Raw genomic sequence first — 20684 nt, 5'->3', positions numbered from 1 at the left:
GTTGAGGCTAGACAGCAGCGCTCAGGTAGAAGCAGAATGACCAAGTGGTACTCGATTATGACGACTGGGTTTGAGAAGAACGTTTATTTCACGAAGAAACAGTGATAAAATTATCACTTTTTATTTCTACATTGGGCAATGCTTGACATTACCACTTTTTCAATAGTTTCTTGTTGAAAACCATCAGTCGGGAGCAATGCTATTGATGCGTAGAAATATTTCTGATCGATTGGTGATAAAATGATTGAAATTGGTCCAGGGGCAGCTGAGATATTAATGTTCAAAATCTTTCATAATTTTGTTACATGTTCCATTTTCGGTTTTCACAAAGTGTACCCCCATATAGAAATCACAGACGTAGTCCTACGTCAAAATGGGATGTGATCATATATTCGGACAGTATATAGTGTAATAGCAGGAGCATCGATTGACACTGATAGCTCGACTTTGTTTACCTTTGTTACATTCGACGTAATGAAAATTTGCTCTTGATATGATATATTGACTTCGCCACTTGTCGTAGCTACTGTGGATCCACTTTTCACATGACGTGCCCTGGAATGAGTCGCGCTTTGCTGTCGTATTTCACATCCAACAAAAAGAACTTGTTCTGGATGTGTGATGGATGTGCGGAACTGTTCGAAAACTCACATTTTCGGACAATGACTATGCCAACTAACAATGCAGGGCCGATTTGTTCATTAACAAATGCTATCACGGAGCTACGCAACGAAATACAGCAGATGGCCGTTAAGTCCACTGCGCCGACAACGCCATCGAGGAAAAGTCACGTTCGTTGGCGTTTGGATGTCACGAGAGGACCTACAGTAGGTCCTCTCGTGACATCCAAACGCCAACGAGATGTTGATGTGTCAGGTGGGTAGCAAGCAACCAGCTGACAATGTAGTTGTTGTTCCCACAAGTACTGACCAGAGAGAACTAAAATTCTGGCTGTACTTATCTCATATTCATCCGGAAGCTGCCAATGAAGCGGTTTCTGCCATGGTGAAAGCTAATTTGGAAACAGATACACCCCTGTTGTCATAAAACTTGTACCCAAGGGAAAGGACATCAGCACGCTGTCATTCGTATCCTTCAAAGTTGGCATCGACAAAAGATTGAAGACTAAGGCACTGGATGCTGCAACCTGGCCCGAGGGCATCATGTTCCGCGAGTTCGAAAATTTTGGTGCGCAAAAATCTCAACATCCAACGAAGCTGGCAAAACTGGATCCAAATACGCAAACACCCAAAACGGACACCCCAACAATGGACCAGGCATAGTGAAGTTAAAAAACATTCTGGGACGCACCGATGTTAGCACCATGGAAGCCACCAATTCTCTCACCACAGTCGAGCCATTCGTGCCAGCGTTCTACAGTCGTCCCGGCCCTGTGTGTGAGTTGAAAAGGTGGTCTTCCAGTCTGTTACGTCAGGCAAGTATCATCTGTTTCTCGACCAGTACCACTCCTGATTCGTTCATTGGTTCCAGCGCATTATCAGTCATCAACCATCCATCGCCCGCCTGTCACCTGAACACTCTGGGACGCATTGAAGTTTGCACTGCGGAAGCCCCTTCTTCTCCCGCCACAGTCGAGTTAATCCAGTCATCGTCCTGCAGTCGTCCTGGACTTGTGTGTGGGCTTGGAGAAGGGGTCTTCCAACCCGCAACTCAAGGCAAGTATGTTCGTGTCATCATCAGTTCCGCTCCTGATTCGTTCGTTGCTTCCAGCGCCTCACCGTCTCAAGAGCAACAACCGGCTGGTTCGACTGAAACGTCATACTCCGATGGCTTCAAATCCCACATCACCGATGGGACATACAGCACTGCACCGGATCTTGCTCGCCACGTTTTGGATCATCCCAGACCAGAACGCGTTGCCTGCTGCCTCAAGGAAGCCCCTGAGCCACTCAGCCCTGTGGTTGAGAATGGTGAAGGGGTCTTCCAACCTTCTACATCAGACAAGAACACAGTTCTTCTCCTGATCCGTCTCTGTGTTCCAGAGTACCACCATGCTCGTTTCGGCTGATCGATCATTCTGCAGACCTCCAAGCGACTTCGTTCGACCGCCTGTTGGTGTATTACCAGAACGTTCGTGGCCTGCGAACAAAGATTGATGATTTTCTCCTGACTGCCGTTGACTCTGACTACGATGTCATAGTTCTTACGGAAACTTGGCTCGATGACCGCAATAATTCATCTCAATTATTTGGCAGTCTATTCACTCGGTGTATCCTCGGGTTTAACTCGTTGGTTCAAGTCCTATCTGACCAATCGGTAGCTTTGTGTTAGAATCGGATCAGAGCAATCGGACTATTTTACAAACAGCTCCGGTGTTCCTCAAGGTAGCAACTTGGGACCATCGCTATTCTCGATTTTTGTGAATGAGGCCGAACTGATCCTCCCAACTGGTTGCCGATCGTTCTACGCGGATGATGTGAAGATCTATGTGATTGTTCGTAGCTTCGCCGATTGCTTGCGGCTTCAGCACCTAATCGATACTTTCGAAGAGTGGTGCTCAAGAAACTATCTCACGTTGAATGTACAAAAATGTAATATTATTTCATTTCATCGCAAGCTGAAACCAGTGGCATTCAACTATACGATAAATCACCAACTTCTGCAAACGTGTGGACAATGTTCGTTACCTAGGAATCACGCTGGACTGCGCCTTAACATTCAAGCTTCATTACTCGGGCATCGTTGCGAAAGCTAACAGGCAACTCGGGTTCATTTTCAAGATCGCTGACGAGTTTCGCGATCCTGTCTGTCTAAAAGCTCTATACTGCTCTCTAGTTCGATCGATCTTGGAATTCAGCTCGGTAGTATGGTGCCCGTATCAAGCAGTTTGGATAGCGAGGATTGAATCTGTTCAAAGGAAATTTGTTCGGTATGCCTTTCGTCACCTTCCTTGGAATGACCCTGTGAACCTTCCGCCTTGAAACACTAGAACATAGGCGGACGATTAGTCAGGCCGTGTTCGCAGCGAAAGTACTTATTGGTGATATTGACTCTCCAGGAATCTTGGCTGAATTCGGAATCTACGCACCCGAACGAGTTCTTCGGTCGAGGAGTTTCCTGCATCTTGGACCTCGTGCTGCGAACTACAGCTTGCATGACCCAATACGGTTCATGTCTGGGCGTTTCAACGAGTTTTGCGAGTTTTTCGACTTCATTAATGTTCGTTGTAATTGTATTGTATTGTATTATTTTGATTCATGTATTTCGAAAAGATATGGAGTTTTTACGCCTTTTCTAGGCTTTTCCCCATCAGGCTTCATTTAGACACGTTAAGTCCGATGAAGAAAAACAAAATAAATAAATAAATAAATGATGCTATTCAAATTTCAAAATATCCAGATAACTCTTCTAGAGAGTTTGCAAAAATCGCTTGTTTACCCATTTGTCAAAAAATTAAAAATGAATGAGCCATGGTGTCGGTCACATGGTTAATTAAACCATAAGAATGGGAAACTAATGGGCCGTATGAATAAAAAGAGTTGACTTTACTTTCCCGTGCATTTCTTACGGAAAAAGTTAAGTAGCCGCATTTATTCATGCGACCTAATATCTCTCCCAACGAGAAATCAGATCATTTGAACATCTGAACATCAAAAGTCCATTCAAAATTATGAATAATATTTTAGTTTTGTGAAAAATAAGTTTTTGATTTGATGCTCAAATAGTGAATTCAAGCTGCTCAAAAGGAAGAAATTATTATTTATTGGAATTAATATATAGTAAAAAGGATAATCCACTTATTTAAAAAATCTGTATATTTTCTAAAAATCTGTAATCTATGTATACAGATGTCTGTATCAAAATATTGAAAAAATCTTTATAATTACAGATAAATCTGTACATCGAGATATTTCGTGAAGGGACGGGAAGCCCACATGTGTTGTAAAAAAAAAACATTTTTGGGGCACCCTAATGCACATCCGGCGTGTCTTTCTGTAGCAGAATCGCAACTGAATGATGCCGTAACCGCTAATAAGAGCAGCAAGTGATTTTCAAATGTGCTGACAGCAATGTTTAAACACGGTTACACGACAAAATGAGCGATCTAAAAACATATTTGCGGGTTTAATGCATGCGAACTTCATACCATCTGGAAAGCACTCTGTTATCACTCTTTGAAAATTGCACGCTCAGAAAATTTGCTTCAATCTGCAATTGCGTGAGATTTTAGGAATTTATAAACCCCATCCCGAATTAGAGCCTACGCAGCGTCGATTATCGTCGCGTTTGCGATTCTAAATTTGCTTTCATTAGAATCTTGAAAGTTTGTTATGTCCCAGAACCTTGAAAACGCTTCCTTCTTACTGATTTTTTTCCCCAAGATTGAGACGTCACAAGTCGATTGCTGAAAAACTAGTTTCTTAATACTCAAAGGGTAAGTGTTCCAGTTATGTCTATTCGTTCCTATTATGGTGTGTTCCATTGATGGCCTGTAGAATTCCACAGGTCATAATTGGAACACACCATAATAGGAACGTATAGCCATAACTGGAACACCTACCCTATAGCATATTGAATAAATCAATGAGGCAGCTTGTTTTTGCTGACACTTGTGAATTCCGGACGTTAGTTTTTTGTTTACATGCAACGGGAACAACTCCCGATCCCGATCCTTATGCATCACCATCTATAATTTATGACTATCGATTAAGTTCTAGCACTTGCATTTTTCGCACGATACTTTCCATAAAAAAAAACCGTTACAGTGATTCTTCATCAATAATTGCTCGAGCATGCTCAACCTCGATGCACCCGTTTTTAATGGGATTCCTATTTCAATGCAGTCACCGTCTAGCGACCCATCGAATCACTCGCATCATTCTGCAATCATGCCTCAACCGCCGACAGTGGCAGTGGTGAACAAATTCAATCAAGTTTTCCGAAACATCCAAATCGTCAGCCGGGCCATCGGAATCGACGTTCATGATCCAAGCTTTCGGTTCGGCTTTCGAACGTTCATGCTATCGACGATTCTTGTGCTGGCTTGTTTCTCGGGATTGTACACGCTGTGGATCGGACGCAACGATGTGCTGCTGTGCCTGGAGGTCGTGCCTTTTCAGATGTTGACATGTCAAGGGATCCACAAGACTATTCTGAGAGTTTTCGCACCCGAAAGGTACAGGGCATTGCATGACAAGTCCCGGGGAATACTTCTGTTGCTCAACGAGAATGGAGGTAATGGTGCGATCATGTACCGGGCCTTTCATGTTACGTGCATCCTGCAAAAAGTGCTTCAAGTTCTGTACTGTTCCGTAATTGCCATGATGCCGATAGTGACGAGCTGGATATTCATCAGAACTGGCGAAAGAGTCTTTGATATGCCGCTGTTTTTCCCCGGAGTCGATGAGTCTACAGGTGAGGGATTTATCATGCTCATGAGCATACACGCTGCTTTTTGGATTTTTGGAATATTTGGTTTCGTGACTGTTGACTGCCAGTATCTGGCAATACTTATCCCAATCAGTGCCTATGTTGACGGTATTCAGAATGAGGTACGCGAGCTGAATAGTCTGCTGGAGAGCCCACAGAGAAAGGAAGATGAGATCTCCAAACAATTGGTTCGTATATTCCGAATTCATCAGGAACTGCTCGAGTACGAAGCCATGGTTGAGGAGCACTACGTTTATCCTAATTTCACCAAGATCGCGTCGATAATATTCGGTTTGATCAGCACCATCTTCATGGCCTTCAAAGGAGATTTTCGCAAGTCCTTCTTCCCACTGGCAATGCTTAGTGCCCAGTTGACGCAGTACTGCTTTATGGGAACGGTTATGACGGTCAAGGTTAGTCGGTTCAATTTTGCTGTGGTTAATTTGAGATAAGGTTCTCATTTGCGTGCTATTTCAGAATGATCAATTAACCGGCGATTTGTACGACATCAAGTGGAACCTGATGAAGAGAGAACATGTGAAACAACTCATCCTGGCACTGCAGCGAGCGCAAAACTCATCCGGTTTGACCATCGGAAAGCTGGCACCACTGAACGTACAAACCTATGTGCGCATTTTGAACACCATCTACAGCTATGCTACCTTGTTGAACACATTTTTGGAGTGATTTGGAGGAATTTTGAGGGAATTTTATGCATTTTAAGTGGTTTTTGCTTTGGATGTTGAGTTGTGAATGTAGAATAGCGCAAATAAATCGTGTTGCAAATCATACGAAATTATGTTGAGTCCCTGGCATCGTTTGCATTGGTACTCAGTACGGAAAACATGATCGACAGAAAATAAATTAAGAACCAAAAATACTCTTTTTCGATGATAGCTCGTTCGACGAGGTATCATTACTTCCGTGGGTAGCGGGACCGTGTGTTGACAGACGGTCGTGGCGGACTCAAGCGGACACTAGTTTTTCGGTATCACAGGTGCACAAGGAATTGATTTTTCCCAGAGAAAGTCGCACAAAAACTGAATCGGGTATGCGGCACGCTAATGAACCTCTATCGGTACCAGACAATCACTGCCGGTCCGAGTAGCCGCGTTTTTGGTCCAAGGGACGCCACTCCAAGATCTTCCACCTCACTTCATTTTTTTCGCACAACTGTAATGCTTATAAAAACACTTTTATCAAACCTCGCTCGAGTTTAACCGCGTACCCGTCACACTACCCAACAAAGACTCCTTGAACTCCATCAAAAACAGTAAATTCATCCTTGATTTCAAGTTTGAAAATGCCAACATAAGAAAAAAGTTCCAGAAGAGAAATCTACATGATGGTAGTGAAAGACCAGGGCAAAGGGATGATACTGAATCTCAAAAGACCCACGTAAGCACTGGCGATGACAAGATGATCGTAGATCAAATTGACGGAATCCCAGGACCAAGTGGTGTCGAGAGCAATAAAACAAACTGTAATGCTCCTGGCCACACTACAAATACAGTCGGTGACAAAAGAAAAGAAAAGAATACACCACAAAAACAAGGATCGAAGCCAGGATACAAAATTACTAGGATCCAAGCAGAAAACAATCCAAATAAGGGGAACAGCAAAACCAATGTTGGAGAAGAACTAAATCCCCATGCGAGCGGCGAACAACAACAACTTCAACAACAATAAAATCAAATTTGTTCAAATGAACCTTCACCATGCAAAGGGAGCAACTGCTGTACTTTGTAAAAGGTTCACAGAGAGAAAACTGGACATTGACCTTATCCAGGAGCCATGGACAAATAAAAGTAGGATATTAGGAGTTCCTACAAAATCTTGTAAGTTAATTTACGATGAAGGGCAATTAGCTCCAAGAGCTGCAATTTTAGTAAATGGAAGAGTAAATTTAGTTCCTATTACAGAATTTATAAAAAGAGACATTGTTGTGGTCCTGATGGAGGTTCCAACAACTCACGGGAAAACGGAAATATATATTGCTTCAGCATACTTTCCAGGAGACTTGGGAGATGTACCTCCACCAGAAGTAGCGGCGTTTATTTCATACTGCATGAAACAAAATATGGCATTTATAATTGGCAGTGATGCAAATACTCATCACACAATATGGGCTAGCACGGACATCAATACCAGAGGTGACCTTTTAGATTATATTTCTAACAATGATATAGATATATGTAACAGAGGAGATGCTCCAATATTTATAAATGCAATTAGACAAGAAGCTCTTAATTTGACTTTGTGTAGTCTAATAATCTCAGACAAAATCAAAAATTGGCATGTGTCCGACGAAATATCTTTGTCTGATCACAAGCAAATATTATTTGAATATGAGGCTGGTGAACAACTCACACAAACTTTTAGAGATCGTAGGAAAACAGACTGGGAGCTATATAATTCAGAGCTAGTGGCAGGAAGAGACACGATAGCAATTAACTTAAACACTTGTGAAGAACTTGAGAATAGTTCTAAACCACTTTCAAATTTGATCCAACATGCCTTTTATGAGAGTTGCATCGAAAAGGAACGCTCTACAAACAGGGATGTACCTTGGTGGAACAACAGGCTACAGAAACTTCGTAAAAAAAGCCCGGAAGCTTTTCAATAGGGCTAAACGAACACAACAGTGGGAACAATATAAGGAATCCCTCACCGCCTATAGCAAGGAAATACGGAGATCAAAAAGGATACACTGGAGGCATACATGTGAGAACATTGAAAATACTCCAGCAACTGCTAGGTTGCAGAAAATACTCGCTAAAGATCATTCCAATGGTCTGGGCTCTTTTACTACTTCTACAAATGAAACGTTAGAGTTGATGATGAGAACGCATTTTCCATGTTCTATTATTAATTCAAACGAAGACCAAAACGTGACGACAACAGCAATTGGTATCGATGAAACCAGGACGGATATTCATGAAATATTGAATGAAACGACTGAGTTAGACAGAACAAGAGCTGATGCTTGCACTTTGGCCAACAAAATCTTTACTGAAAGAAAAGTTGAATGGGCGATTGACTCCTTTGAACCTTTCAAGTCACCAGGCAGGGATGGAATTTTTCCTTTACTACTAAAGGGTGTCCACGATGAAATTGCCACACACAAAATTGATTCGCAAAATTCGAGTTTTCATCCGATTGCCATCAAATTTTCAGGGATTGAGAAATAACTATTAAACTTCATTTTACCATTTTACTCGTATTTTATTTACAGTCCATACGCAAATGCCCGCACCTGCCCGCGATTCCCAACGTTTTAGCGATGGAACGATGCGAGAGATACTTGTTCTCGTGATGAATGCGCAAGATTTTATCACGCACGAGCTGTTCTTTCGACTCCATTTCCGCGAGTTTTGATCACAGGACTTTAAAACTTGCAGGATGTAAATAATGCACTATGAACTAAATCCACCCAAATTTTCATTAAATTCTACCCAACGGTTAAAACGTTAGAGCAATTTCTTAGTGTGGCAATTTCATCGTGGACACCCTTTACAGAAGGGAAAAGCGGTTTTAATGCCTATTCTAACAAAGATATTTCGAGCAAGCTTAATATTAAGCTATATACCGGCAGTGTGGCGACAAGTGCGGTTTATTTTTATCCCCAAGGCTAATAAAAAGGATAAAACTTCACCAAAATCCTTCAGACCAATAAGCTTATCGTCTATTTTGCTAAAAATAATGGAAAAAATAATAGATGAACACATAAAGTCATCATATTTAGTTACAAATCGTCTGAGAAAATATCAATTTGCATACCAGGAAGGTAAGTCATCAGTAACAGCACTTCATGCGGTTGTTACAAAACAAGAAAGATCTTTTGAAGCAAAAGAAATTTCACTTGCTGCTTTCCTTGACATTGAAGGTGCATTCGATAATTCATCTCACGATTCAATGACTACAGCTATGATGAAACGTGGTTTCGATCAAAGCATTGTAAATTGGATCAATGAAATGTTATCAAAAAGAGAAATATCAGCAAACCTTGGAAGCTCACTCATCAGTGTAAGAGCAACCAAAAGATGCCCGCAAGGAGGGGTGTTATCACCTCTATTGTGGTCTTTAATAGTTGATGATATTCTCAAAAATGTAATAGCCCAAGGCTTCGAAATAATTGGCTTCGCAGATTTGTACGTGGCAAATATGATTGTATTGTATTGTATTGTAAGTTGATGTTATTATTCTCAGACGGAATAAGTCTGGGTGATTTTGAATGAGGAAAGATGATGACCTGGGTCTTTGCTGTGTTGATACGGATCTTCCAGCTGTTGAAATATTCTGACAGGACATTTAGACCTCTCTGAACTTTGGCGGTCAGAGTTTCGATGACCCTACCCTTAAATATGATGGTTTTTCCATCTGCGAACAGAGACAGCGATCCACCAGCACATCAGAGAGGTGAACAGGTTGAATAAGATGGGGCCAAGGATGCTTCCCTGTGGGACACCCGCACCGATGTGGAAAGTATCCGTGATGCCATTGAGAGAGGCTCTGAATGCCCTGTCCGAGAGGAAATTTTTAATTATCTTCACTGAGAAGATTGGAAGACCGTATCGCTGCAATTTGTAGACCAGGCCATCATGCCAAATATTGTCTGAGAATGTTTGTTTTTCGAGTCAGCTGGTGAACCGTCGAGCGACCGTTACGAAAGCCAAACTGCTCCTCGAGCAATAAGTTGTTTTCCTCGGCAGATGCCAGGAGTCGATGGTAGACTGCTCTTTCGAACAGCTTGGATAACCCCGAGAGAAGGCTGATTGGTCGGTAGCTTGAAGGAGAGGATGGATTTTTCCCAGGTTTCCGGATGGGGATGACTTTAGCTGACTTGCAGCACGAGGGGAAGTAGCCGAGTCTGAGGCACTGGTTAAAAATCAGTGTGTGGTGTGGTGTTTGAGTTCCACATTCAGAATTTGATCGCAACCTGCACAGCAAAAAATAAATTTTAATATTACATCCAAGAGGATGCATTTCAATCATGTCGAAAACCTCATGTAATTTTTATGGCCACAACAATAAACAAATGCAGTAAAAGCAGCGTAATGTCAGTTCATGCACTGTGTTAATGATAATTTTGTCCTTTTTGGGAAATAATATTACACCATATTTTCGACACGATTGAAGTGCATCCACTTTGATGTGATATTAAAATTAATTTTTTGCTGTGTGGGGTCTTCATATTTTTAGATGATTTAGTATAGGTAGGCCAACAGTTCGTCAGCAGTAACCTCGAATTCCACAGGAAAGTTGTTGGGAATTCGATGAAGGTTGGTTGCATTTACCGCAGCTGCAGTATCGAATGGGCTAGGCATGTTCAGCCCGAGATTATGAGAGCTGACGAAGTGTTGACCTATAGCATCAGCCTTCTCTTCATGGGTTATAAGTTCGGCGACTGAATCATTGGGTTCATTCAACGGCACAAGTGGTGGCTTATTTTTGAGGATTTTGGTAAGCTTCCAGAATGGCTTAGCAGAATATGGGAGAGAGTTCATCTTGCTACTGAGGTCCTCATTTATGAGGTCCATCATCCTGACTTGGATAATTTTTGTTAGACGGTTGCAGTGGGTCTTCAAGGCAGGCAGACTAGTGCGTCGGTACTGCCCACGCATGGTGTTACGGAGTCTGATAAGGTTTTTAGTGGGAATATCATAGTTCAGAGTATTGCTCACCTGTCTGGATACTGGCACGTGTTGTTCCCTGGCTCGGGATATCGCCTCCTTCAAGGAACGCAGACATCAGTCAACGTCTTCGGGGGCGTCCGGATGTACTTCGTAGTCGACGGCGGTGTTGACACAGTGCTAGAACCGATCTCATTCAACACGATGGTAGTTTCGCCGGGATGCTTGAAATTTGTTAGCCGAGAAGCCTACTTCGGCCACCACCGGGTAGTGGTCCGAGCTCAGCTCCTGGAAGGTCGCAGGTTGCGGGATGTTGTGTCCTATGTTGTTGACGAAGATGTCGATGGTCGTATGGGCCTCAGACCGACTCAACTGGGTGGGAGTGTCTGGGGTCAAGATGGTATAGTGGCCCTCTTGCAGGTCTTAATTCAGGATGGTGCCATTTCGATTGCTCCAACCGTTGCCCCAAGCTTGGTGTTTTGCGTTCAGGTCGCCAGCGTCTGACGAGCCGGAAGTCGGGAAGGAATACGTTCAGCTGGAGTTTCAAGTGCGTCTCGGTGATGATAGCAATGTCGACCTCCTTGGTGTTAAGGAAATCGAGTAGCTCTCTATGCTTGTTCATCATGGAACGCTTGCTCGCTGATTTGCTATTTTTAGAGCATCACGGTCCATACTTGGTGACGAGAGATAAGGCAGCATGAAGCTGTTCAGATCGAGTCTTGCAGGTGCGCAGGATGACGATCACCTCTGCAACCAGCGTTACTAGTTCCTCCGATGCAAACGGAAATTCGTCAACTGAATCGCCTGAGGCAACACGGGCATACGATAGTCCAGGTGCCGAGGCAGAAACTTGATTTGGCAGGGCCGCTGCAGCAGTGAGGTGATGCTGAGCTGAAGGGGCGGCTCGTTGATTGTTGAGGGGTAGCGGTGGGAGATTTGGGACCAAGCGACGAGGCTGGAATGCCGGGTATTGTTCCTCCGTGGAATGATGTCATTGGAACGAATCATTGGAACGCACAAAGAAAACGATCCTATTTCTAGTCTCGATTCTAAACATTTATTATTTTCTCTTGTAAATAACAAAAATATTATTCAAGGTGCAATGTGATTCTTAGTTTGAGTGGTAGCCAAACGATATTTCTTATTAATAATAATTAATTGAAAAGCTAACTGAGCGTCTAACATACGTCTTGTAAAATGCTCTATAATATTAAATCAAGGATGATTTTTCATAGCGATGAATGTGTTTAAAAAAAAAAAATCAAACGTCGCTTCGACGAAACTCTCAATACTTCCACATAAACTAACACCACCCAAGCAACAATTTTTGTTTTATTTAAGTTTTATAGCAGTTGATATAACCAAATTATAAAACCTTCACTGACGACCACATTGCTTTAACAATCTCCTGAGAACCGCAATACAGCCATGTCATGGCCAATTGGCCCAGTTTTAATGCAGTCATTAAAACTTGATATGCGAACTACTTTAGGAGCATAGGATTTATGTCAGTTTTATCACACTCTAGACGTGATTGTTAAAAATGAAAACATAAAACCTCCTCCAGGTCAGAAAGTTTTAACAGCCTTCTAATGACTACCATAAAACTATATTACAACCGCATAAATCGCTCCTGAAGAAGTTGATAAAACATGATACGCAAAATATTTTGACAACTTTGAAGGTTTTAAGTTGGGGTTTTTGGATGATAGTTAATATTGAGAAATATTTTATTGTGGTTTTATTCTTTCGATGTTTGATGTGAAATCATGATCCTTGTCAGTTGGTAATAATGGCTGATATTATTGTACATTGAAAATAAGACGACTTTATTATAATTTTAAACCAATCTGTATATGCTTAACAGCATGCCGTGCAATATTTATGGTGATTATTATACCAAATAGGAGCATAAATTTAGTGCGCCATATGAATACTAAAATATAGGGATATTTTTAATTTGTCTGCATTAGCACCATGCATTAAAGAGTCATTCAAAGATTATCTATTTAGTAAAAAACTGTTCCTACTGTTGAGCAATAACCAGTCACATATTATTTAATTATACATAGATGTATGAAAGTGTTTTATTGCCTATCAATTAAAGCGTAATTATTCATACTGTGTGAAATTTGTTCATACGGCGACATTTTTTTTCGTTATAACTTGCTACTCCTTAAAAATACCTCAATATAACATATTCTCCTAGATTGGAATTCTATAGCATAACATAAACCTAATGGTTGTATCTTAGCATTTCGTAGTCCAAATTGAGAGCGTTAAGTTATATTTAAGCTATATAACTAGCTTGCTGGTTTTATTCGGTACAGCGAATCAAAACAAAACAAAAACCATGACCACCTGTCAAAAAGTCAACATTCAAAGCGATCCTCCTATTTTCGCTTGTAATCAAGATGTAAGAAATGCTTATTGGATCCACTAAAAGCTTTTTCAATACAAGGTTTAAAGCCGTGATGTCAATACTGGCCATCTCCAAACGGATTTAGTGAAACTGTCGGCGTTGCTTCAAAAAGGATTCGTGGATCTTTCGGAAGTGTATCGGAAAGCCGCTTGTTCAATATTTTTAAGAGCTCCTTCACCGCACTGTGCCTTATGTAGGGATCGTATAACTGTAGTTCCTCCAGGAGTTTCATATTGTCGATCGTCTCATCTTCATCGTGTTCAGAAGCACTGAAGGGGTTTTCATTTCATATATCTGAATAGATTTGTTTTTTATAATGACAAAAAATTTCAGAGTATTTTTTGTTGTAGCAGTATATTTCTTATCTGTGAATCTTAGGCCTCTGATAAAGATGATAGTTGTAATGAAGCTTTAATTAAGGTCTAAGACTGCTTCAAATTTTATATCGGTCATAAAAAGGGTACCATAAAACATAATTGTATGTTTTGTTTTGGTTTTATTCTTCAGTTATAAGTAGTGATGCAGAACCACCTTACAGCTACCGTTAAAACTATGAAGTCTGAGTTTTAATTTAGTAGTCATAAAACAGTTTTATAGACGACTTGATGGCCTGATTTTATGACTAGCACACAAAACCGTAATACAACCACAGACTGGAAGGGATGCTATGATAAAACAATGATAAAATAAGAATAAATCTTCCAAGCATTTAGATTGTTACTTGGGCACCTCTCTGATGGTGGTGGTGGTTTGCGTGGAAGTGGTGAAAGTTTCGTCGAATTTATGTTTTTGTTTTAGTTTAAAAAAGCGCTTTCGTCGTTTCAACATCATAAAAAAAAACCCGAATTTATCCACCTATGGTGTGATCAGACCCTTCTTACTTATTCAAGTTTATTTATTTTATTGTCATTATCAGTGACCAAGCCCCCCCCCCCCCGTGTCATCCAGTGACGCTACGCCACTGCCTGGGGGTACCCGGAATATATCCGGGTGTAGTCTATTTGGTGAGGCTACCAATCACCTTATCATCGTATTTTAATGTGATTTAATGGGTTTTAATTCAATTCATATTTAAGTGCAACTTCCCCGGGGTACCCGGAACATGTCCAAGTGTGTCCAATGTGGTCTGGAACACTTAACACGACTTGCATTGATCTTATTTTTGAATTCTGTAGTAATTTGATGTGTCGCATGATGGTTTTGATACGTTTTCCGTTAAATCCAGCGTGAAGGCCCATATTCACCGGATATTATTCCGGCCATATCTCCGGAACCGGTTCACCGATTCCAAAACCGTTCAATAGCGTTCAATGGGACCTATCATTTGGCGCCGAGTTTGTCCAAATCGGTTGAGCGGTTGCTGAGAAACGTGAGCGCATTCATTTCGTTACATACACACACACACATACACACATACACACGTACACACACACACAGACATGTTCCGATCTCGTCGAGCTGAGTCGAATGGTATATGACACTCGGCCCTCCGGGCCTCGGATCGATAGTCGGTTTTTCAAGTGATATCTATACCCTTCTTTGTAAGAAGGGTAAAACATTTGCTTTTCCAACTAAATGGGGCATAAGAATATCAAAAAGGACTCCGCGTTTAGATTCAAGCATGGAACTTCGCGGAAGCCACATAGTGAAACATGATATATCGGAATTTCTAGGGATACTGAAGTTTCATGTTAATGACCCAAGGAATCCGGAAACTCTCAGGAACCATGTGTCTTCTATTTATGGGGGTCTCAAATTTCTCAACAACTGTTACCTTACTCAAAAACGGTGTCGAATATCGATATCAGATCACTTCATGTTGCTCCTGTTCCGGAAATATTCAAACTGAAATCATAATCTTTCTATATTATTCTCCAAAATAGAGCTAACGGAAGACATTATTACTTGTGCCACATAGTGAGAAAATTTTGAACTTATATGTCTACCACCTGCAAGGCCATAGTCAAGAGAACAACTTTATTGAAGACACTAATTTGAGATGTGGGCAAAAATGGTGCAGGCTAAGAAATCTCCATTATCAACAGTGAAATTGCTCATAGGACACTAAGTTGAGGGGCTAGAGGAAAGGGGTACAAGTGATTTTGATTGATTCTCTTCGACTTTCTCTTTTGATAATTACGGCTTTACCAACCAATTTCTCACTATTTTCGCTACATAGTTTGATAAATGAGGTTATTGTCTGTCATGCAGGATAGCTACCGCATCAAGGAGTATGTTTGCCGGTGAGTTATTAACGAAAGACAAAGTCGATGAAGAGAATCAATCCAAATCGATTGCACCCCTTTGCCTCTAATCCCCTCAGTTGAGAGCAAGCGTAAAGTTCTAGTGGGGGCATTATAGCCAAAGAAGATTACATTTTTTTTTCTTTAAACCAATTGTCACAAATAGCATGAAGCATGTTTGCAAAACTGTGGTTACTCAATTAGAATATCGAATTAATCATGAAATTAATAGATAAATGCAATCAGGACCTCTTGAAATGTTAATCTAGATATGTCCATTGAAATGTTAATCTAGATATATACATAAATACAAAAAAAAAACTTTTTTTGTAAAAAAATATTTAGCAGGATGAACCGTAAAGCTAACGGTCTTTTCAAAACGTAGTCAGAAATTATACCATTTTATTCCAGATTCAACTGGCATAAACGAACACGTTATATATAAAATGATTTGAGGAAGAAAAAATCGTTGTTGATTTCTCAATCATCAGAGTAAACACTTTCTGGATCAGCGTTTGCATGAAGTTACCACAGACAAACAGACGTAACACTTTGAACAAGTTTTTCTTGAAAACATAGTATCTCAAAACATAAGACCTCAGTAACGACATCTCTCTGGCTTCTCGCGGAAAACAAGATTGCTCGCTAACTCGCAAACAATATTGCATAAAAGTTCTATAGAATGTATAGAAACGTCAAAGTGATCGAAACCAGTGCTGCAGCGAGTAGTTCGCGGAACTGATAATATTCAAAACAACCGTTGAATGCGTGAACGAAGATACACAATGAAGTGTTATGTCTGTTTGTCTGTGAAGTTACTGTTCCTTTCTTTGCTTACAGGCTCTTGAGGATGATTTTATTCTTGGATTAGCTGACGAGATCTACGAGCAAGACTTGTGCTTGAGTAGGACTTTAGCATTTATTGGCATGCTGAATTTGCTGAACTGGAGAATAAATTCTTTAAAGCTGCTTTTAAATCAAAATCAATAATATGACACTCTTGTTTTTTCTCTCTTCAATGTGATACCAAAATAAAAATACTCTTTATTGCAACCATATTTCTCGGCTATTTTCGACATTTCACGCAATAATTCGGTTCATTTTGAATACTAAACGACTATGCTCCGTCTACATACGGTCGTTATTTTTATCATTACGAGTAACTGCAATTTCTCAAATGGATTTGCCACTTTTGGTGATGTAATCAATGGCTTTCCATCGTCTATTCCATGGCCGTTTGAAAATAATTTTCACCCAAATTCCATCAGGAGAATGGATTAAACGGACTTCCATAAACCCATCATGTGCTCGTTAGATAATTCGATTCACCAAACAACCCCTTCAGATCAACGACGACCGCGACGTTCCCCATCGACAACCGATTTCCATCCACTTCTATGTAGTGCTTCTATTCCACGAATCAGTGGAAACAACAAGTGGCTGCAAGCTTCTCATATCAATTTCCAGCAAACGAACCAGCAAAGCAACTGAATTCAAAATAATAAATCAACCGTTCGACCGAAGCGAACGAAGCATGAGAGCAATCGGATCCCTCTGGTAATCATGCTGTATCGTAAAAAGCCCATGGTTCCCATTGGGGGTTTGATTCCACTCACGTCCTCCTTCATGTAGATTATGTCGTCGTCGTTGTCGTCGCGCAATTCCAATCGAGACGAACCGTCAAAACGAAAATTGAAATTTATTTTTATCCTCAACTTCGATGAGTGGCAATCCTATTTTCAGGTATAGGGGAGAAAGTCCACAATGCAACCCTGCGGTAAAATGGTTCCACGTGGTTTTTCATTGTCTTCCCTATAGTAATTCTGGGATTTTATGTGTTAAGTACTGAATTAGCAATGATGCTCGTTAAGCTCACGAATTGACAATCGGAAAGCTATGAAAAACAGCGCGTGGCCATTTTACTCCAGGGGTGCGATTTAGGCCATCCAACCGTACCTATGGTGCTGCTAACTGAGTGAGATTTCGATAATAAAAGGGAATCTTTCAAATGGGGAAGGGATGGCTCTTACACTGCACCAGAATACCTCGGTTCGTATGAATCCTCCTACCATTCATATCGAAACATCGAAATCACTTTTCCGAATGGAAGCTGCACCCTTACATATGGGAATCATACACAAACGATATCATAGCTGGTGTGATCATACCAGAGTTGGGTAAATTCTCAAACTACGGAACGGGTAAAACTTGTCATCGATAGTTTGCTACACTGATAAATTAAACTATTCCCATTTAGCTTGAAATTTAATCAATTTGACATTAAACTCAGTTTAATCATATCGAATGATTAAAAATTAATGCTCTTTTTCTTAAAAATAATCAAAAAAAAAAAAAAATGTAATATCGATCAATGTAATTCAAGCTGATGTACGAAATAATGATGTAATAGCAAAAAGCAGATAAAATATTACATCAATAGATGTAATTTTGCGCAAAATCGATGTACATCGTACAACGTGTCGCCCCCCTCGCGTTAATCGATAGCTTATGCATGTCGTGTTAGTTTCCCATCTAATGATGTCAAAACAACAGTAATAACAATGAATAATGCCAAAATATAAAGCAATTAATTGTTTAGTCTAAAAACTCATCGGTGACTTTTTCTCAGCTGAATTTTGCAAGGTTAAACTCACAGGTGAATAAACTTAGGCATGAGATTTGGGTTTTGGTATTCCATTTTACTTTTAAAGCATTTCGCATGCTGTATAACGGTATACACATTTTTTTATTCATGATAGTGAGGTTCTACTATGATGTTAATTCTAGACAACCTGTATCGATTCGATCAACTATGAATTATTTTTATTCCGCATAATCCGTTGTCTCGTGTGTGCGTAGTTATTGAGGACGCCAAACGTTTCTTCAAGTTTTAAAGTTTCTTAAAATGGCTCGGAAACGCACTACTGCATCAAAAAAACGTGTGCTTCAGCTGTCCAACGAAAGAAACTCTGAGTTTCTTTTAAACGAGATTCCAGAATCAAGGGTAAGTCAATCTGCGAATTAATCTGAATTCTCATATCCATAAACTCACTTCGTATTTTTGGTTTTCAGAAATCATCAAGATCCTGCATGTTGAGTGGCGAGCCTGACAGCAAAAAACCTTCACTTAGCAAAGGAATGCAAAACGACGTTAAGTCTGGGGTCATTAATTCCCAAATTCCTCGCTTTGTAGAGCCAAGATCATCCTCTTACTTGGCACTGACTACTGAAGGTCCTAAACGAACAACAGGCAAAACGCGCCCAAGACCAGAGGAAACAAATAATTTCGTTGGACTAGATGACGAACCACAAGCTGGTCCAAGCAGACCTCGAGAATCTAGAGTCGAGCAAACTGCTCTACCGTGTTCCACTCAGAATCCTCGCTTTATAGGACCAAAATTCTCCTCAAAATCAGCACCGGCTGCTAAGGCTCCAAAACGACCAATACCAGGTAAAATTCTCCCAAGACCAGAGGAAAATAAAAATTCCATTGAACCGGATGATGAACCACAAGCTAATTCAATCAGACCTCGAGAAACTACTGTACCGTGCTCCAATAATTCTCAGAATCCTCGCTTTGCAGGACCAAAATCCTCCTCAAAATTGGCACCGGCTTCTGAGGCTCCAAAACGATCAATATCAGGTAAAACTGGCGCAAGGCCAGAAGCAACAAATAATTCCATTGAACAGGAGGATGAACCACAACCTGGTCCAAGCAAACCTCGAGAATCTAGAGTTGAGCAAACTGCTACCGATTTTGAAGAGACTTCGGGTGAATCTGATATCGAAAACGATCTGTATGGTTGTAATGATGACGACGACGATGAATTGGAGGAAACCATGAACGGATTGACCTCTGACCAGCAAATGAAAATTAATTCAGGTAAGTAATTTATCGAAGTTCAGATAGACACATTAATAGTGCGTATTTCCATTTTCGTAAGTGTCACGTGATTGAGATCTGTTCTAACGACATGGTTGCAAGTAATGCAAAATATATTTGGAAATACGTGTTGTTTTTGGAATGCTACTTTCGAAAAAGGTTATACTTGTAATCTCTTTCATGCTTTTATTTAGAATGTTCCTGTGATTTGACAGAGGAAGTGGCAAAACTGAAAGCTGAAAATCATAAATTTCGGAAGCAGAACAATTTCCTGAAAAAACGGAAAATCAATCTTGAGAGGTCGCATTCCAAGCTGCAACAGGCTTTGGTGTCAAAGTTGCTGCCTTCGACTCATAAGCCTTTTAAGAAAATCAATGGATTTTCTGAATGTCCGACCGCTGACATGATATTAAAGATGTCCATGGTAGCAAAGGACAGTGACTATATCTTTGTCAAGCTGCTCATGTATGCCATATGGCCTGAAGGATTCGCAGGAAGGTCAGTTACAGGACGTACATCGAATAATCCAAAAGGCCGTGGAAAAAAAAACCAGCAACCAATCGATGATGATCCAACAGATGCTAATAACAACACAATCCCTGGTCGTACTGTGCTGGAAGTAAACAAAGTGAAGTTTGTCAATGGTAATGTATGAAAAAACATATTTGATTTTATTTTTCTTAATTTTAATTGTTTTATTAGATTGCCTCATTGAGAGACGTCTTCTGCTGCACGACGATGATTTGGTGGCCCGGAAACCGTTACCATTCGCCGTAGTTAGATCTGGATTATTGAGTTGTGACTGTCAAATCGTTCGTTGAATTTAATTTGTTATAACTTTATTATTAAGATTAATTTTATGCGATAGTATTGCTGAATTTTATCTTAACTTGCTTTTACTCTAAAAATGTCGCTAGAAATGCCCTCAGGCACACTGATATATTTATATTAGCATTGTCATTTTTAATTTGTGACTTGCTTTTATGAATTGAAACGATTTATTTTATATTTTAATGGCAAATCAACTTTTTGTAAGCATACTTGCTCTGGATGAGAATTACAGAATCAACTTATTCAGTAGATTAGTAGTGTAGCGACTATTATAGACATAT

General features: G+C 40.4%; 2 protein-coding genes across 4 annotated transcripts in view; one reads left to right on the top strand and one right to left on the bottom strand.

The window, feature by feature from the left end:
* CapaR (Capability receptor) overlaps nt 1-20684 on the bottom strand; it is a 531594-nt gene that overhangs the window by 225626 nt on the left and 285284 nt on the right. The window lies entirely within an intron of this gene.
* On the top strand, nt 18261-20227 carry LOC135696911 (uncharacterized). Its single transcript, XM_065216449.1, has 4 exons — nt 18261-18693; nt 18762-18851; nt 19380-19572; nt 19767-20227. Exons 1-4 carry the CDS (start codon nt 18595-18597, stop codon nt 20225-20227), a joined length of 843 nt encoding a protein of 280 aa, XP_065072521.1. The 5' UTR covers nt 18261-18594.

This window comes from Ochlerotatus camptorhynchus, unplaced genomic scaffold (genome assembly GCF_037179485.1).
Source record: "Ochlerotatus camptorhynchus isolate MF236.1 unplaced genomic scaffold, CSIRO-AGI_Acam_v1.1 ptg000007l, whole genome shotgun sequence".
NCBI lineage: Eukaryota > Metazoa > Arthropoda > Insecta > Diptera > Culicidae > Ochlerotatus > Ochlerotatus camptorhynchus.
The sequence above is the reverse complement of the archived record's forward strand: the minus strand, read 5'-3'. Positions and strand labels throughout refer to the sequence as shown.